At 34.5% G+C, this 20687-nt stretch overlaps 1 protein-coding gene across 1 annotated transcript; it reads right to left on the bottom strand.

Moving 5' to 3' along the window:
• Positions 1-845: 845 nt before the first annotated feature.
• LOC105447057 (DNA polymerase nu-like) lies at positions 846-18909 on the bottom strand. Its single transcript, XM_030985405.1, has 24 exons — positions 18562-18909; positions 18023-18081; positions 17694-17752; positions 17001-17174; positions 16370-16521; positions 15820-15926; positions 14861-15000; positions 14229-14343; positions 13690-13754; positions 13021-13104; positions 12124-12219; positions 11364-11420; positions 10573-10626; positions 10075-10140; positions 9516-9582; positions 8953-9042; positions 6869-6983; positions 6562-6644; positions 6002-6073; positions 5406-5576; positions 3973-4051; positions 3367-3434; positions 2739-2800; positions 846-2271 (listed from the first exon to the last, which is right to left on the bottom strand). The coding sequence occupies exons 1-24, from the start codon at positions 18789-18791 to the stop codon at positions 2209-2211; spliced, it is 2328 nt and encodes a 775-aa protein (XP_030841265.1). The 5' UTR covers positions 18792-18909; the 3' UTR covers positions 846-2208.
• Positions 18910-20687: the final 1778 nt, after the last annotated feature.

Genomic DNA, 20687 nt, shown 5'->3' with positions numbered 1-20687 from the left:
AAAGTTCTATTTTTTGTTTGCTGTATCATTGAAGGAATATAACCCCAATATCCTTTTTTGTATATTTGTAGTTTTCATTTTTATTCATTTGTTCATTTTTTGGAAGAAGCAAGAGGAAGTGAGAGACACTCCAGAATGTTGTTTCTTAATATTTTTGCTTTTTTTTTCATTATTGATTCGATTTTTAATTGTGCCATGTATAAATAAAAAATTACATTACATTTTTCAAAAACTTCAGTGGACTTTGATGTTGCATTAAATCTGAGCTAAGAACATCAATACAAAGTGCATCATATGATGAATGCAATTTAAGAGATACTAAACACAATGATTTTATTGAAAGTAGGATGATCATTTACATTTATAAATTTACAGCATATCATCAATTCAATGGCAAAGCAAAGTATTCTAAACAGACAATCTGCAACCTTGGTAAATATAGCTTCAAAGCCAGACTTGATAAACACTGGAAGAAGGCCGGAGCAATATAATTCACCCTTCTCCCAGTTGACAATCCTGATATGACCCAGCAAGCAGGAGACAGAAGTGAAATGACCATGGCCGGTGCAAGACCCGGAAGCTGGGACACCACCCCCCCCCCCCCCCCCCCCCCCCACCTTTGAAGTTAGATCTGGAAGGTATTGACCAAGTACAAATAGGTGAATCTATCCTTGTCTTTTCCTTAAAATAAAAATGTAATATATATGTTTTTGCAATATACCTTAAGGACTCAGTTCTTCATATACTAGTAACTGATATTACTAAATTAAATATTTATAAACATTTATTATTCCAATAATAAAAACATTTTTTTTTTCCATTTTTTATTTGATAATACCATTGCATAACAGTGGTTATGGTCAACAAAATAGTCAAAGTTGACTAAATGCCATTATAGCACCAAACAAAGAAGAAAAAGTACAAGAATGGATAGCAGATAGCTGGAGAAATAGATCAAAGTCCATCAAGATGAATTAATTTCAAACTCAAATTCAAATGTAAAATACCTCTTTTAACAATATACCTTACAATAATACTAAATTATAATACTTATAAACATACATTGTTCCAATTTATTTGAGTTAACAGTATGATAATAAAAACAATGTTTTGACCATCCACGGAATAGAAGAAAGATAAAGAGGATGTAAAATCATCATTCTCATGCACAATCCAGATTTTTATTAAACATTTCCATTCAATGCCTTGAAAAGCATGAAATGAAATAAATTGCACATTCATTTTTTTCTAATATACCCAAACTTCAAGTCATTCTCCACTCTCCAGTATATATTTCCTCATGAAACTTTACTCTCTCTATCATAATGAAATAATGTAAGATATGAAATTACAGGCGACCATTACATTCAATGGTATTTCAACAAAAACAACAAAATAACTCGTCTTTCAACAAAAAAATACTGCCAAATTTTCAACAATGAATTTAGATAACATTTAAGTTCTACTGATATACTGTAGTATATATTTTTGGGTTAGCTATATTATTCCATAATACAAAGAGTCTATAACATCCGTTGTGATATATATACTACAGTTGTACTATTAGATGTCAATTTTCGTAAACATTAAGTCAAGAACTTGGTTGTAAAGTTGACAGCAAAGAAATTATGACCATTGGAAAGTAAACTCAATGAAGCATAGATTATGGGTGTGATGATTCATATATGCAGAGCAGTTTCCAGTGACTTTAAAACTACTCTCTTTTGTATTTTGTAAGTTTTTAAAAGTAAAATCAGGGAAACAGTTTCATGAAGTATGTACAGCAGTTTCCAGTAACTTTAAAACTGTTCTCTTTTTGGTTTACAAAAAAAATATTTTAGAATAAAAGACGAGGTGGTACAGATTTGTATAAAGAAATTGCTTTAAATCCATATTGGAAAGTTACAGCCCCATGAATGCTTTTGCTTAATGTCAAAAAGAATTAAACCTCGCTTGTATTTCTTTGCAGATTGTGCTTTGCAATGCACTTTGGAGAATAAATACCAAAAGTTACCAACACTGTTTAATTTTGAGTGGTATTTTTCACCTGATATTTTGTTGTGTATCTATGGTACTGTTTATTTTAAATAGGATTAGAATTTGTCACATATATGTAACCAATAGCATTTTAACAATCATTGGAAGACATATAATATTATTCCTAGACAGCTTCTGAGGAGATGTTAGCAAGCAAGAATCTGATTCAGATCACACCATTTGTTTGAGATGACCCCATGTCTTCCCGTAACTGAGAGAAACTGGAAGAGGGACCTGCAAAATCAATGACAAGTCAAACAAGATAAAGAATTAATTCTTTTTTTATTTTAAATCAAAGTATGATTTCTAACTTTGTGTAAATATTGCTCTTTCATGCAATAACCAATTTCAATGGCTGTATTTGTTTGGTCTTAACAGTAACATCTTAAATACGAGAAACAATATAGTAATATCTTATGGAAAAGTAGTAATAATGCAAGAAAATCAGCTGGACAAAGACAAGGATATCATGATCGTGAAAATCTCACACATCATGAATTTTTTTATTACCAACCTGCCTCTACTCATCAATCATCAAAAACTCAGTCACAAACAACTTGTATAGTAATCATGTTACTTGATTTGGTAAGCAGAGACTGCCCTTATATGAGGAATATTCTTACAGAATTCCATCTGCCAGGAAAATATATCCAATGCAGCACATACATTGAATATTAAACTTTATACACATAAGTCTTTACCTTTAGCTGACAAATGGATTCCCCCAATGTTGGAGTAGACTCCATGACAGTCTTCAAAATGCCTGTCAAAGAGATGATATTTAAGTTCATATTTTCTGAGAAACTCTGTGTCACGACTCTCTTCCATTTATATGTTTTTTTCAGTTAAGCTGAGGGCTATAACGTATAAGTGCATCAAGCTTCATGCTTCATATCTAATATCTATTGATATGCATTAAGGTGTAACTAAATTTCTTACCTTTACTACATGTATTGTATTGAAGGGAAACAATGTATTGGTGTCACTTAAATAAGCATGAATATTTACATTTTGAAAAAAAGATATAGAAAATCAGTAAATTCAAATCAAATTTAAAAAAGAAAGAAATATGAACTAGGAGATTTTCTTTTATTCAGGTATGATTGATGTCATGGTACATGCATGGTGAAGGTATTAATACTTTATTAGAAGCATGCTGTCCAATGCTTCTTTTTCAATAATTCATTCCTATAGAAACATATGTTTAAAAAAAAAACTTCAAAAATTCCACTTTTGTAGAATGTGTAGCATGAATGACAAATGAAATTGCTTATGAATATATTTGAGCCATGTAAAAAAGATAAACGTGTCACTAAAATCAAAATATACCTTTGACTTCATTGATATCTTCATCATGGACTTCAAACAGGAGTTCATCATGGATCTGCACAAGTAATCTGTTAATTAAAATATGAAAAATTGTTATGAGAAATAAAATCAATAATAAATACATTTATGTGATAGAAAACTGTGAAGTACTGGTTTCAGGCACATAGTATACCATCCCAGAAAGAGATATTGGAACTCCTGACTATTCTGCCCATTATTTGGCTTGATTTTTTTTCTTTTGTATTCCATATAAATATAAAAAAAATTCTGTAACATTACAAACATAAAATACTAAAAAGTACTTTCTGACAACAAATTATAAACAAGCAAATATATATACAAATTATTATCATATTTCATCAAACTTTATATATATATATATATATAGTCCTATTATTATCAGCGAAAGAAGGACTGCCATTGTAAGCAAAGTGCTTGAAAATATGACAGCCCAAAACAAATATGAAATAGATGAACAAATTTATTATGCAAAATGGAAAAATAAGTGAAAGTCAAATGTAAAATATAAGGATATTGATGATGATGATAATGATTGTTTATTATTTTGATATCTATAACACCAGTGGGAAAATAAAAATCATATACCTGGCTCTAACAGTGTTCTTCTCTGACAACACTTTCATGATGTGGATCATAGCAAGCTTACAGATATCAGCAGCTGAGCCTGTAAGAATTCCAAAAAGAATCAGATATATACAGAATGACATTGCCAAAAGAGAATAGTATACAGTCGAACCTGCTTTAGTGACCACCTGTCTACAAAGACCACCTGTCTACACAGACCATTTTTGGGGTTTCCCTTGAAAATAATTTCTCATTGAAACATGTACTATACTATAGGCACCTGTCAACAAAAAACACTTTATTTGTCTTCCTTGGGTGGTCTTCATAGACAGGTTTCACTGTACATTATAACAATCTTTAAAATAAAATATAATGTAGTGTTAGCATATATGATAGATACAAATATTTGTATTATCAGTACAATCAAAGGTAATCATGAGGTCTGGTAACACAGACCAACAAATTCTCACAGGATCAAAGATTAGCAATACATAAAATTAGATTTTATGCATGGAATTCTATGTCAAAACAATGAAATGGGTGGTAGCAAAAAATTGATAATAAACAAATGATCTTGGCCCGGTTTCATAAAACTTTTCATCAATAACAAATGCTAAATTTCTATGACAAATTGGCTCCCATCAAATCTAATGTCATGTTCTCAGTAGCTTATTAAACTTATTGTAACTTGTTATCAATAACAGGTTTTATAAAACAGGGCCCTAGTCATCTTCAGTAGATGTGGAAATATCACTGAAATTTTCTTAACAGTTTTGAAAACTGTCCATCAGCTCTTCATTAATTCACCTGGGTCAAGAGAGCTGTATGTAGATTAATGTCTTAATTTGAACCCTGCACCTTTCGATCGATTTGAACTTATCCACTAGCACTGTACCTCTACACTTAGGGTTAAGGCTTATACACTATATGATGCGGTAAACTAGCATAGCATTATGTGCAATGGGATGTCGACTGGCGGGGGGGGGGGGGGGGGGGGGGGGGGAAGGGTCTTGGTAACCTGCTTAAATGCAGTGCATGGAGTATTATGCTAATATAATTATACTGCTGCTGCATTTTTTTTTTTACTATTAAAAATATTCTGGGTTATGGGTTAATACATCAACGATGTGTCCAAGTGCTTTACAGGATATAATTACCCTTGTCATCAGATTCAGGCTTTCCTGCATGCACATTCTCCACTCCCTGGGGAACATTCCAAGCAGGTGCTGAGCAAACTACAATGACGGCTTTCGCATCCTACCAGGAATGCATTTAGCACCAGGGTGGAGAGTGGCAAATGTGGATTTATGCTTTTCTAAAGGAAGTTAGTACCAGACTGGGATTCAAACCCCCAATCTTTAGATTGAGAATGAAGTCAATGAACCACTAAACCACAATAACACCTCCACTTTAAGTGGCTTATCGTTTCATATGGGAAAAGGTTTTACACTAACCCTGGATGACAAAGTTGACAGCTTGTCTTTCTGCATGAGACCTGACATGGAAGTTCTGTGAGCTGATGTTTGAGATGAGTCGATGACGATGGAAGATGGTCTTCACATGACCGTGTCTCTGGCACTCTGAGATACAGCGTTGGGCAAAGGTATTCACTCCCTTGAACTTCACTGTGGATTATTAAAAACAAAGGCAGGAAAAGTCTTAAATCCACTCAAATTTTATCAATTTTCTGTAAAATAACTGACATAAATCAAATTGGCAAACCTCTGTAAAAGAGCTAGTCAGGATGATAACAATGATAACCAAGAAAACAAATAGAACAAGCAAAATTATTCTCCAAAATCTTAAGTTTGATGTCATGTATGTTTCACAATATGTAATTTTGTTAAATACCTGTTTTTCAAATGCATACTGGTATTTAAAATTTCCAAAACGTGAAGAAGAATCTATAAGATTTGTCAACAAAGGGACAATATTTTTTCTTCAAAATTTTACAACTACAAACAATTAATCACATTCAAAGTCTTGTTGAGTAATAAAAACTAAATGAAAAAATGCAACTTAGAACTTAACTAGATGCCTTTCACCTTACCCAAGAAACTTTTGGTGAATGCCTTAGCATTTTCCTTGGTGTCATTAAGTGTTTCCGCCAAGCGCTCAGCCCCTGAAAGAAGGAAATATTACAAAAAGTGATGAAAATAAGAACAAATTCCCAATAATAGAGATAATTGTGTCTGTGTGTTTACATTCCAATCTTGTTTATTTCCATCCCGCTTCATTTGACCCAAAATGTGATACATTGCTTGTATATGCGAAACCTTCTTGGATGCGCAACATTCCTTTGATGTATACTTTCCCACCATTGCCATATGTGTTATGTAATGTGTAAGTGATACACACATCCAGTTAATATCTAAAGTGAACATACAGAATTGTGTACTAGCGAGAAGTATCTAATAAAGTACTCTCCACTTGTTATTTGGACACCGTCAAAGCAACTCGTCATGTCTCATTCCTTAGCCTCTCTCATAGGTACACAAAAGTATGGCCTCCATATTTACTCAGGCCCGACCCATGATATTTCTAGTACATTAAACCTTTGAAAGATTACCAGATTTCAACTACTTGATAAGGGTAAAAATATATTCTTACCAACACCATAGATGACGGAGTACACTATTCGTTTGGTTCTTTCTCTGTCTGCTGTCTTCACATCGTCCAAATTCAAACCAAGCCTGCAATTAAAGACAGTATAATAACGTTAAGAGTTATTCCAGTCCTTCAAAAGCAAACCATGATAAGCACCATCTCATTCGTACAAATTCGTTGAATAGTTACTGAGGAAAATTGAGTATCAGTTAAAATCAATCAATCATCCCCATTGAATACTGAATTCTCCCATCTGTATAGGCTTGATGCAGGGCCTATCCCGTGCTAGTGGGCAAAGGGTTAAGCTTACCATTCACAGGTGAGTTGAACAAAGATGTCTGTACTGCCAGCATCATTGAATACCTTCAAGAGCACAGCATCCTGAGAGAGGTGGGCCAAGATCCTCAGCTCAATTGACTGGAAATCTAGAGAAGACAAAAGGAGCATCAAGCACCATCTGAATGTAGTATGCTTAGAAATTAAATAAGATTGCTCCCCAGGGAGTGGAGAAGGTGCATACATTGTGCGCGGGCAAGCCAGAATCCCATGACCGAGGGTAATAACTGTAAAGCCCTTAGAAACTCGTACTTGCAGTATTAAACGCGATATAAGCAGAAATAATATTAATATTATCAAAGGCAAGTAAAAAGATAAACATTGATGAATGAGTTAAAATTCTTCCAGGTGTCATTGTTGAAAGTATATATGCTATGCACACCAATGCACAAGTATAGAATTAGGTATCACAGAAGAGCTGCGTTGAGTGGGGACACGCAGGGCTCAACCACGCAAATTCTCTCTTTATCAAGGAAGATTTTCATATCATGGAAAAAATAAATATTATAAAATTATATGTCTCTCGAAAGCTCAGGATTCTGTCTTTCATGTCATGTCATTTTCATCAAAATCCATCAATTACTTACGACATAGTTGCTTGTGATTTACCCTCTGATTTGTACCGTGTCACTTCATTTGTCACCATTTTTATTTGATCGCCAATTTGCATCGCTAGTTTTAGCTCAATGCGCTTGAACGCCATTTGTCTTTGAGTTTTAAAAATCCACTGGTTGGAAAGAGCACATCTTAAGCTTTATTTTCATATAAACAATGATGGGAGTATGTTTCAAAATGATCGTGAAAAATCAGAGTGAAAAGTTTGAAACAATTTTTCTATATCAGAAAAACATACTTTTAATTCAATTTTGATACGAGAAGAAAGAGAATTTACTGGAGAATACAATCATGTAAATATTAAGAATGACCGCGAGATGGTGCTTGAGCGCAAATCCGTTGAATACAGCTGTACCCTGACACTATGAACATGACGGACAAAGAAAGCTGACAAAATATACAGTTCCTCAGGTAGACAAAGGAACATCCCTTCACTGCTATTATGTAAAAATGTGTAGAACAGGTGAATATGCATGTGACACCTGTTCTACACATTTTTACACAATAGCAGTGAAGGGATGTTTCTTTGTCTACCTGTACTTCTTGAAGAGTTTAGAGCCATTTTCAAATGCCATTTAAAATCAATTTAAATGGATTTGATGGTCCAAACTTACAGAAATAATTAATCTATATATATACCCCAGATATGCTGAAATTCAGCCCCTCTTGATAGACACTCTTAAATCTAGCCATGTTTCAAAACCCATGAAAACTTGTTCCGGCGACGCAAAAATAGCCATTTGTCACATGCATCAAAATGGGCTTCATATAATTATTTGAAAAATTCCACAAAAAAAAACATTTGTCAAGAGAACCTGAAAAAAAATGTAGAAATCCATACAGAGAACAGATTTCTTGAAAAGAAAGGTGATTCAACAATTAATTTCACAATTATATCACCTTGAAAATGGCTAATTGTCAGTTATAGCCTAATTACGCAAAATTTGACCATTTCGTCTCTTAGGTAAGTGGCCGTATTTTCAAAAGTACTTATTCAAATTTGACAAATGAGGTATTAAAATTCTTCTTTTCATGTGCTCAAAAAGGAAATGGGCAGGGGAAGTGAAATTTAGAAACTTTAAAAGTTAGCTGTGATACCTAATAGAATCAGGACATTTTTCACTTTTGTGAACAAAACCAGTAATATTTGGGATATAATCATTTGTCAGTAAATTGTTGGAGGATTGCTTTGACCCTCAGTAAAATTTATTCATTTTTTATTATTTGCCAGTCGAGATTGTTAAAAACATTAAAAAATGGCAAACTTTACTTTCCTTTTAATAGCAAACTTTGCTTTTCTGTCAACAAATTTGTCAGGACATTTAGTCAAAATCCAACCTATCAGAATATTCTAGCAGTGTTCTGAAGTAGTGTGACTAACACGGAAGGACATTGCACATCATACAGAAACAAAGAGCAGAGAAACGGAAGGAGATATTTTACCAGCAGCAAAGAATGACCAGCCGTCGTGTGAGTAGAATGGTTCTCTCATCCACAGCGTAGTGGCTGGAGTGGTAGAAGATGCAGTGGTCTCTATCAAAGATGGAAACATGAACAAAAAACAAAAAATTAAAATGGCCCCTCACTACAAAGTTTGACTAAATTATTTATGATATAATGATGAATAGTTTCCATAACAATTCATACCTAGTTAGGATAAATTTATTTAGAAAAGGAATAGCAACTGATCAAGTCAGCTGATATAAATATGTACTTTCATCTCTTTTCATCTACCTCTATCAAGGAAATACTACCGGTATCTTTCATATTTCTAGGGTAAATACCTCTTCACTTTGACAGTCTACAAGCAAAGACAAATATCCTTAACATGTTTTTTAATTCAAAGCCCTCAATTAACATACGAAAAATAGGATCATGGGGGACCAATGGTCACCGATAAGGCATTGTTTGCTATTAGAGTGCGCAAATAGATATAAGTAATGCAGTGGGGCTTTAAAAAAAAAAATTCACAACACAAGGTTTACCGGTTGTTACAATCCACTTACCATTGACCACTGACCCATTTGCATCTTTGTGTAGTTGCAGAGGCTGCTTGGGAATGTTTTGAATGTTCTAGAACAGAAAACAGATGCAAACAGATGAAAACAATGCAGAGAACGAGAGAGAGAGAGAGAGAGAGAGAGAGAGAGGGGGGGGGGGGGGCAAGAGAGGGTGAAAGAGGGAGGGGAGAGAGAGAGATAGATAGAGAGAGAGAGAGAGGGGGGAAGAGAGAGGGGGGGGGGGGGGAGAGAGTGAATATCCATATTGATTATGCATTACAATTTAACTACCAAACCATATACAGACACCTATGACAATGAACTACCGACATTTTTCATCAATATAATGTGCAAAGTAAAACTACTTAAGTAGGTTTGTAGGTGCAATGCATTGTGACAGACCAAATCAGAAGTTGGCAATTACACGAACAAACAAACAAGTAAATAAAATTCAATGTGAGCGGGTTACCATCTACTGTAGATAGTAACCTATTAATTAATTCCTTCTCAGTATCTTAACTTTACCTCACAAACTTAGAACAGATAAGAGGAAAGGTTTACTTACTGGGTTTGATGACTGGAGTCTACCTGAGGCAGCTGAGGTTTGGTCCCAACTGGTGTGTATATAGCCCTATCAATAAACGATTATCAAGAGTAGCTTTAATATTCCAGACCAACAAAATTTATGAAGAGTCTCTCCATTTCTCTCCTTTTCTCTACTTTGCTTCTTTTGATCAATACTCTCTCCCTCTCTCTCTCTCTCTCTCTCTCACACTCCCCCTTTCTCTATTTCTCTTTTCTTTTCTCATGTATTTTTTCTTATATGTAGAGCTATGCATCTCCCTTTGAAACTGCTCTTCATTCATACATTTAAGCTTACATTCAGTAAAATATAATCAAGATTTTGTTATTATCATGTAAATGAATTACTTTTCATTCACATTACAAATAATTTCTTGGGATTATGATTCTGTACAATTGTGCACCTTAAGAAACTAAGTGCGTTAATAAACATTATGTATACCGGTATAATAAATAGTTAGACGAACAAGTCTCCACTTACTCCAGATACATAATCAGACAGCCCATCTAAGTAGGTAGATTTCAGCTTCACAAGCTAGATAGATATGAAGTATAAGAAAGGCAGATGATGATTCTTGTACAGATGATTATAGTCATATGATGAAATACATTTACCAATCAACATCTAATATAAAAGTTAACAAGTTTAGATATATCTGGAGGATGGCAAAGACATGTTAACATTATATTTCACATTCATACAGGAATACCTTTCAATAAACAGTAGTGTATTCATTACTCGTTACCAGTACACACATGCATATCAACCCTTTTGTGACTTTAAATGCAAGTTAAATACAAAGCAATTTCTGATCCCTTTGTTACCATGACATCTTTATTCTTTAAAACCCTGTATCTCTGCAAGAAATCTAACTTGTTAAATGCTCATGATGCAGGCCAATATCAACATGAGATATGGATTATTTCATTGATATCCAAATAAGTCCCAGACATAGACATAGAAATTATTTGTACATTCAAATACGGCAATCCGTGGGTTCAGTGACACAAAGACGTAACTCCATATTTTGCCAAAATGAGTATTTTATATCAAAATGTTCAGAAAAATGTGGGTTTTCCAGGAAAAACAAAGGCTTAACTCCACCCAACACCCAATGAAGTCAATGGCTAGTGAAACATAGACTTAACTCCTTAAGGCTCAACTGCTCAGTGACACATATAAACTACTTTTTCTCAAAATGACCGAAATAGAGTTACGTCTTTGTGTCACTGACCCATCGAATCATCCTTTTCATTGTACATGTACCTTACCTGTCTGTGGGTCAGGACTAGCTCTGGCAAAGGATGCAGATCTATAAGCTTGTGTAACTGTTAGATAGAAGATACATAAAAGCATTTATATGTATTGAATACAACATACCAGGGGAGTGTTTCACAGAGACTAAGATCGATTTTAAGTTATACTGAACTATGGCAGGCCATTCATGCCACTGATTGCTCTCACCATTGGTCTCTAAATTATGATCTTTAGATAATGGTTTCTGTTCCTTCAATAATGAACTATCAAAAGGTGCAGTCACCATGATTTGTATGTCCCTTGAGAGATAAATGCCAGTAAATGGTGGAGCATGAACGGTGGCATGAACAGCCTGCCATAGTTAAGTCGAACTTAAAGTCAATCTTAAAAAACACTCCCTGATTTCACTAGGCATAATCAACAAGATTAAGAAACCAACATGTGCAATAAAGTAAATAGTTGCGATATTGTTGATGACTCTAAGCTACAGAAGCTGAAGTTCATACTCGTGACAGATAAATAATCTCCCAAAATAATGTTAACACCTGCAACAGACAATATTTCAAATGACAATTGTTTCTCTTGAAACATGTACATAAAGACCATCTGCCTATATTAAAGACCACTTTTCTTGTCTCCCTTGGGTGATCTTTAAAGACAGGTTTCACTGTATTACTATAATGCAAACATTATATTTGAAGAATGGTTGTAACACTTGCACAAAGCTCACAATTGACAAGTGCTAAAACGTCTAACTTAATGTTTTCCATTTACCACCGTTTCTGAGGTCGACTTGAGATTCTGGACATTGGTTCTTGCAAGTTTCTGACCAGGACATTGCTCATCTAGCTTCAGCTCAACAAACAGAACCTGCACAATAAGGATTAGGAAATAGTTATTATTGCCAGTTAATATGATTGAAGAGCCCTCAGGAAGAACAGTATGAATACTGATGAGGCTACCCTGGGTAAACAAGACATGTTATTATTATTATTATTATTATTATTGTTTATTTATTCATTGTCGATTGTTCAATTCCTTGCAGTAACAGGCAATCTTGTATTAAGCCAATACATGAATTTATCAGAGGCAATGACATTTTTGGTGCTCGGTCCATTGAATAAAAAAACAATTTTTGAAATTTTCATTAATATCAATAAAAGTGGGTTCCAATATTTTTTTTTTTTTCTTCTGAAAAACTTGTTCTTCACTCACCAGTTCCTTATAGCACACACGAGTTTGGGCAACTTTTTTCAACGATTGCATTGTCCATTCTATTATAATGAGTAGCAGTGTAATTAAAGTCAATGCCCCTGATATTTTCAAGATAGTTTAACATCTTACTCCAACATACTGTCATAGATTTAGTAACATACATGTAAATATTGTGAAGAGTTAGCAGACACTGGCACGTTTGGGAGGGCACATCAAACCCAATTGGCACATCCTACATACCCCCCCCCCCCCCTCAAAAAAAAAGAAGAAGAATAGTCCCTTCTTTCTCAACGATTATCAAAAGGCAAGTGAAAAATGTTTAGTTTCTTTGCCTATCACATAGTATTGGAGGGTGATTACAAAGTTATGGATTTCTCCCTCTGGCCATTTTATGTCATTTATTGGGATCATTCAGTTACTTCAAATCTATAATATTATCTGACGAGGAATTATTACCTGTCTGAGCTGGATATGACTGGTGATCTGGAAAGGATGTCCAGCCTCTTTGTAGCATTGTTTCTCGACATCCTTAATCTCATCCTAAAAAGATAACATACATTAACAGACAATGATACATACAAGTAATATCAACAATGACAATATAATAAATTTCAATTACAAAGATGATAACACTGATTGTTTTTGTTAATTTTGTTAATTTGAACAGTTTTGCAAGATGCTAAAATATCATTCAAGCTCTATAAGCTGCCCCAAAAGTGCAAAAAGTGTTGAAATAATTCCTTTTACCATATATTTGCTTAGACTTCAATAAAACTCAAATTTGCTTTTCCATGTCTCATTTTCTTTATGAATTTGATTTGCCCTAACCAGTCATACAAATGGCTCCAGGTTAGATATTCTTCTTGTTGGTGCATTGGTCGAGCAAATACTTCATTTGGCATCATTTTATATTACACTCTAAGTCTATTTAGGCAATCAACCTGTTTGTTTATTCATGCAGCTGTCAACTTCTGTCTAGATCAGTCATATGGGAATGCTGGTAGAAAGTCAGATTACACTATCATATTCTTCAAACTTCTTGATCGTATATGACAACACACATAACATTTACCTTATACACTGGTATGTATTACTAGTACTACGGATATGAAAAAGAGTGCATACCTTCAAGATATTACTGTAGGATATGAGCATCTTCTGGTTGACTTGTATTCCTTGGACTTCCATACCTAAAATTATATTAACCCGTTAACTACTGAATTATCTCAGTTCCATAGACATATAAGGGGGACCACTCGGTTCCCGTATGCAAAGAGTTAATGAATTGTTATTCAGAATAGTACAATAAACAATGACAGATAAAATGCATATCAGATTTTTAAAAAAAATTAAGCAGCATGTACACGAATGAAAATACGACGGCAAATGACAAAAACAATTATAAGGGAGGGAGAAATTAGGTGTATGTGTTTGTAGAAAACATATGTACTCATAACAAAATATGATTACATAATACAAATTAGCGGGTAGATCATGACAACTTTGTAAAGGGGAAAGTGAGTGTGGTACTCTGAACCAAAGGGGGGAGGGGCAGGGATAATGTCTCAATATGTAACTACCAGACTGTACTGTCAATAATGAAAATTAAGCCATGGGGGAGGGGTCGAGCAAGACAAAAGGTGTAAGATCTGTATCATTATTACCAGCCAGTATTGGTATGAGGGGGACTTCCAAGTTGATGAAGAGCTCCCATAAATTCTTCCTCTGGAGTTTGTTTGTTAGGTCTCCCATCACCAGCCCAAGTAATTCCAAATGTGTCTGCAAGGGGAGTGAAGAAAAAAAATCAAGACATTATGAGATAATGTTCAAGTGTATGGCACAATGATGTTCATAAGTATTGAGAAAACATACCACAGTTGTCAAAATATGAAGAAAAAAAATATTTTATTTTTTATTTTGGGTGGGGGAGACGGTGGGCAATGCCAGATATTTGCCCCTTCCCCCCTCTCCAGGAACCAATGCCTTACTGACATAACAAAATCTTCTACTTCTTAATGGCAATTCACTATCTGCTTTAATACAGGAAGTAGATTTTATTTACTCAGTTTAAAAACATCAACACGTAAAGTTCAGGAACTCATAATAGTTGAATTACAATGATATTGAACAGTGTAAACAAAATTAAACCAAAATATATACACTAAAGAAAAATGTGTTGTTTTACGCACGTGAAAATATGGTTTAAACAGGATTGATGCTCCCTTGGCAGTATTAAAGCCTATGGGAATGGAAGAATTCATCAGTCGTTGGGTTTGGGTTCATGATCGATGCTTACCAAGTGATTGTTTGGAGCTTGATCATTGTACTTCCCAGTTACGAATGTTTTCAGCATTCCAGAGAATGTGACCGGAGGGTTATCTGGATCCAGGAGCCAGCAAGCAATCTTAGGGTCCATTATCACCCATTTGTTGCATCCTAGAATGTAGAGAATGGAAGTTACAAAGTTAAAGGGTTGATAATACCCCTAAATTTCAGACTAAACTTACGCTGAATATCAATTCAACAAATAACTGATATCTGTCAAACAATTTTAATAGAAAAAATGAATAATAGATAAGCAATTCAAGATTCAAGATTCAAATTTATTCATGTTTCCAACATTACAAATCAATTAAGCATTTAAAACAAATTTAAGCTATGGATTGCATGGTTTTAGTGAAAGCTATTTACAGGAAGCTTTTGTTCTTAAATAAGTTTTTTTTTTAAATCTATCTATCAGGCTATAGTTCATTCAGACGTTGGAAAAAGTATTTCCATTCTCTTCTGTCTCTAGCTATCCTAGTCCAAGCGGCAGTTCCCATATCTAATGCATGATAAACAAGGATCTGATTTAAGCAAGCTCCTCTGACAATCTAATTCTATTACTTGGGGGTGTTTCACAAAGATCCTAAGTCAAATTTAACTCTAAGTTGGACTTAAACATTATGGAGAGCCATTTGTAGCCTTAAAGTAGAAAACATATTAAAAAACAAATATTCAAGTATTTTTAGACTTTTCATTGATTCCACATTAAACATGAAATCTCCTTGATAATATAAAATATGAATGATTTGAATCAACATTTCATGCCTTTTAAAATAACTTTTTCAAAATATTTCAAAGATGCTAACGGCTTTCCATAATTGTTAAGTCTAACTTAGAGATCAGTTCAATTTAGGATCTTTGTGAAACACCCCCCTGGTAGAACTCTATAATAAGATTCAAAATATTTTTTGCCATTCAATCATACCACACCTGACTGAGGATCCAGGCTGTAGTTGATGATGATGGCATGCATCAGTTCCTGAGCATCAAAGCAAACTTTTCTAGTGCTGGACTGCAGAATCTCAAGTAGAACATTCCTACCAACCAAACAAATATTAGTTTCTTCGCAATCACATTGCCGGCCACAACTATATTTCTGAATAGGGATAGCGATAATTAATTAATCACTGAGTGTTTAAAAACAACGGCAACTTTGCAAGTTCTTAAGGACTTATAAATATGGAGCTTACATGCATAGACGTGGAATTGTGCGAGCAAATTATTTTGCATGAAAGTTGCTATGCATCTCAGCTCTGAAGTCCATTTTCTGGGTGTAAAACGGATTTAACTTTAAATAACATTTTCTTTGTTTTCAGATGTACATGTAGATCACAATAGTATTCACAGATCTAAAAGTAATACGGATAACAGTTGCATACAAAATTCTTCGCTAAGTGTTGTAAACCATGACTTCAGTATAATTAGGACAATGAAAGAAGCGTAAGTATGATGTGTACTAGCTAGGTTATGGTAAAATTACCTTGTTGCTTCTGATGCATTTTCTTTGCCTAGCCCTGCCAGCGGAAAAGAAACAAACATGTATTCCTTCTTAGCAGCCTTGCGCTGGATGGCAACTAATACAGAGTTAGCTACACCCTCCTCATGAAGAGATGCAGAAGCTCTCTTCCTGGGCTGAAAACATGCGGGTGAGTAAAGCAAATAATACTTATTTAATTGTAAGTAGTGTTATCTCATACAATAAGAAATATTTTACAAAAAGGAAAACAAAAGTTTCTCATTTCACATCTTCATTCAATACAGAATGTTGATTGATTTGTCTTAAATCGATGTGATTATAGTACTTTTATTACTGCATAGAGTGCTTTTGGAGAAAGGCGGAGAGAGAAAGAAAGAAGAGGAGAAAGAGTGAGAGAGAGAGAGAGAGAGAGAGAGAAAGAAAGAGAGAGGGGGATACAGAGATAGGGGGAGTAGTAGTAGTAGTAGTAGTAGTAGTAGGAGTACTTGTACATGTAGTAGTAAAACAACAATGGGGAAGGGAAAAAAAAGAAGATACGTGAACTCATTAGAGTAATATTCTTAAATTTTAGTCATTGTCCACCAGTCTGTTCTGTAGTCCATGAAATACAATGTATTATTCTTATATTTCTCACCTCATTCGGTTCTCTGAGCTGTGTTGAACCGTCTGTATACGTAAGCATCATGAGCATTTCGCTTGATTCAGAAATGATCTCCTGTAACTTTGCTAGCTCTGAAGGTGACATGGATGTGACAGTCTTAGCAGCCTGGACAAGAGCTCCACTTACTCTGTGAGTCGTACCCATTACCTGGTGGGGAAAATATGATCTCCAGTAAGATATCAAATGAGACCCGTTCACATATGTTGCGATAGAGCGCAGCAATTTCTTGTCTACTAAATGAAGGACTAGTGGGAATGGAAAAAAAAGAGCCAGACACAACGAAGGTCCAACCTGTATCAACTTATCTGTGTGTTTAGGTATAAAAATTTCATGACACTTGAATAATAATTTTTTTAAAGACCCTGCGGGAAACCGCAAAAGTTTGAACTAACATATATTTGTGAATAAGCCTTTACAAGTTCCCTTTAAGCAACTAGATAGATCATGTATACATTTTGTCACAAAAGACCATCAATTCTGTAAGAAAAAGGACAATACTGCAGGAGGATATAAACGAGTGATAATAAAACTGTTTTCCTATTCACTTAGTTTATCATCAATTAAATAAAACTATGTACCACCAGCTTAAATTACATTGACATGGCAAGTATTGCCCTTGCAATCATGACTTTTTTCAAAACATATGTATACAATTTACTTTTCTACCTGTTCTATGGACATCTGTGACAGTTTTTCTGGTTTATTCTTTGTTTTCTCCTTCAAACCTAAAGGGGAGAAGAGTTTACAAAGATGCATGAAATCTTGCCCTATTATGCAAACATTGTATACAAATGATAAACACAGAAAGCATTGTCAGCATCTATGAATAAATCTAAGACAAACTTCAGAATTTTAAGATATTTTGTATTAAAAAAATAAACTAATGCTTCACAGTTTCATATTCAAACATTTTCTATGTTATATTTGATGTCATAAGATTAGCACATTTAAATTCCACTAGATGTGCTCATTAAAGAAGAACAATACCTCATTACCTGATGCTTTTCTGTGGAATGTAGGTACAACTCTCTTTTTAACTGCTGTTGGCGCATCACTGGTGAAAAAAAACACAAGATTAATCTTAATTACATTCTTAGAAAATGACACACGTAGGTTGTATTATATTAAGAGAGAATTTCAAAGATTATGTTGAAATGTTGAAATGAAAAATCACTGTGTGCTTCTGTTAAGAAAGCCTTCATTGAAGAAAAGAGTGATTATTCAATTTTTTCATCAAACTATAGTAAGAGTGAAATATCATAACCAATTAACTCTATTTTTGAACATTTGGCTCTGGCCATCTCTCCACTGAATTTCGTAATTTATAGTAAAGAGGATACTATTATAATCTACTTCAGTCATTTAAAATAAGATAGAATAGATTGAAAAAACATTCAATTTATTTCAATAAATACTTTTAACACATCAATTCATCTCTTTTCATTTAAAAATGAAATCTTATTAAAGAAAGCAATAGGATTTGGGACAACTACATGTGTAATTTTATTTTACTCTATAGAGTCTACCAACTCACCTAGATGAGCTACCAATGCTGCATATATTCTCTCTCTTGCTAGGTTTAGATGTCTGGCGATGTTGAGTCCTGCCCTTTGAGCCTGCATGGGTCGACAGTTGTTTCATATCTACAGAAGATGAATCCATTGACACACTGTTCTGATTCCCCGGTAGTAATTTCTCTGTCTGTGCCATTTTTAAGGCAATCATCTCTTTGGGGCACTCACTTGCTGTATTGGTATGAACCATTCTAGAAGGAATAGTGAGGTTTCCTTGTCTGTCAGCGTGACGCACTGCTGCAGGGTCATCTAATCCTTCAACATTTTCAGTTGATGACAAATCACTGGCTATAGGAATATGACATGTTCTTGAACAATTTCTTGATCCTTGAATCACAGACCTATCAACAGAACCTGGTATATTCTGCAGAGGTGATACTGTCTTCGATACCAAGGGTATGACATGGCCATCTAGTTCTTCTACATCTTTGGATGATAACAAACCTCTGGAGACTAGAAGAGGCTGTGCACCTGGAAAGATTCCTGATCCTCCACTATTCACACCAATAGTATTTTGCTTAGATGTTACTGTCCTAGATATTGGCAATGTTGCATGGCCTTCCAATTCTTCAACATCTTCCGTTGATTGGGATCTGGAGACCTGAAGAGAATGAGTTCTTGTTGAGATTCTTAATCCCTGACTAGCATCGCCGATCAAACTTTGCAGAGATGGCAAATGCCTCGATATTGTTGGTGGGTGAGATGACAAACAAGCAGCCAGTTTTGAACTACTGGCATCACTCTTACTTAGTCCTGGTCTCAATTTACAGTCATCACTTCCTTTGGTCTGCTGATGATAAACTTTGATTTCATGTTTCCTTGGAAATTGGTTGGGTAACATCTGTAACTGAAATCTGTTTTCACCGACCTGTTCATCTGGATCTTTGAAGTTGTGAGTTTTGCTGGAGAACCAACTCTCTCCTCCCGGCTCTGTCTTCACTGTAGAGACCAACTCAATGGACATCGTTGGATCTGGAGTTGGCTCAGTGTTTCCAGAATTACTGTCAAAGTTTTCAAGTTGCCCATGTGGTTGTGATGAATAAACTTGGCTTACAGTTCTTGGTCCTGGAACCATCTGTGTGTCTAGATTGGGTCTATCTTCTAGACAAGCATCAACTCTTTCAATCTTAAAACTCTGCGCATATATCTGAGTGTAGTAGCTCCTTCCGTGATCTGTCGGACAAGAAAACAAAGTGAAACATGCTTGTACTTATGGAACTCTAAGCCAGGGTTGGAATATAATGGTAAGCCTAAATACATGTAACTTACCTCTACCTATCAATCTTGTGACTACCAAATTCTTTCATTCAGAATTCCTTTAGTATTAATACAGTAACCACCCATGCCATGCTGGCGTAGATTTAATTGAAACTATAACCGTAATAATTTAACTTTTGCAACATGAAACTTTTGTGATTTGGATTTGGATGACCACTATCACAGCAAGAAACTTTCACAAACCACAACAATTTAGCTTTGTATTTGTGTATGTATTGTAATAAATCTGAACCACTCACAATTGTTGCAAACATTTAATATACCAGCATACATGAAAGTTTCTGTTTTTTTAAAGTGAGACATTATTATAATTGACATTAATCTAAAATATAGCTTCTTAAGGCAGCATTGATATAACTTTATTAAACTGGGATTTCTTTACTGTTTCAAATTGTTTCACATTTAAAAATTTGTATCTCTTTGTTTAATTTAATTTTTCATGAAATGTAAAAATAGCTCCCTTGGTAAAACTGCATTTTTTCAAACTTTTAGGCCTGAATTCACAAAGGAGGTTTGTCGACAAACCTTGGTTTTCGTACGTCATATGACGCGTTTTTTACAAACCTGGTTTGTAAAGAACAAAAGGAGGTTTAGCGAAACAAAAGGAGGTTTGAGCTCAAACCTTGCTTTGTGAATTCGGGCCAATATGATTAAACTAAGGTCTTAATCCCCTCTCATAATATTAAACAATGATCATGGTCTCCTCCCGTTGATATTAATAAAGTAACAAACTGTAAATTGAAAATACTGACCTGTTGACCTTTGACATCTCCTTTGCTGATCCTCAATCTTCTTCCAGTGAGCCTCT

Source organism: Strongylocentrotus purpuratus, unplaced genomic scaffold (genome assembly GCF_000002235.5).
Source record: "Strongylocentrotus purpuratus isolate Spur 01 unplaced genomic scaffold, Spur_5.0 spur5_scaffold_15, whole genome shotgun sequence".
NCBI lineage: Eukaryota > Metazoa > Echinodermata > Echinoidea > Camarodonta > Strongylocentrotidae > Strongylocentrotus > Strongylocentrotus purpuratus.
Note: the sequence above shows the minus strand (reverse complement) of the source record. Positions and strands in the feature narration are given on the sequence as shown.

What these genes read in the sequence shown, in the direction of transcription:
- LOC105447057 (XM_030985405.1), bottom strand. Translation starts at nt 18,791, where the DNA reads ATGGTTCATACCAATACAGCAAGTGAGTGCCCCAAAGAGATGATTGCC. An exon ending in CCTCATACCAATACTGGCTG is followed by an intron (nt 13,755 to 14,228) that starts GTAATAATGATA and finishes ATATAATTTTAG; the next exon opens with GTATGGAAGTCCAAGGAATA. An exon ending in CTGGTCATTCTTTGCTGCTG is followed by an intron (nt 6,984 to 8,952) that starts GTAAAATATCTC and finishes TGTCTTCTCTAG; the next exon opens with ATTTCCAGTCAATTGAGCTG.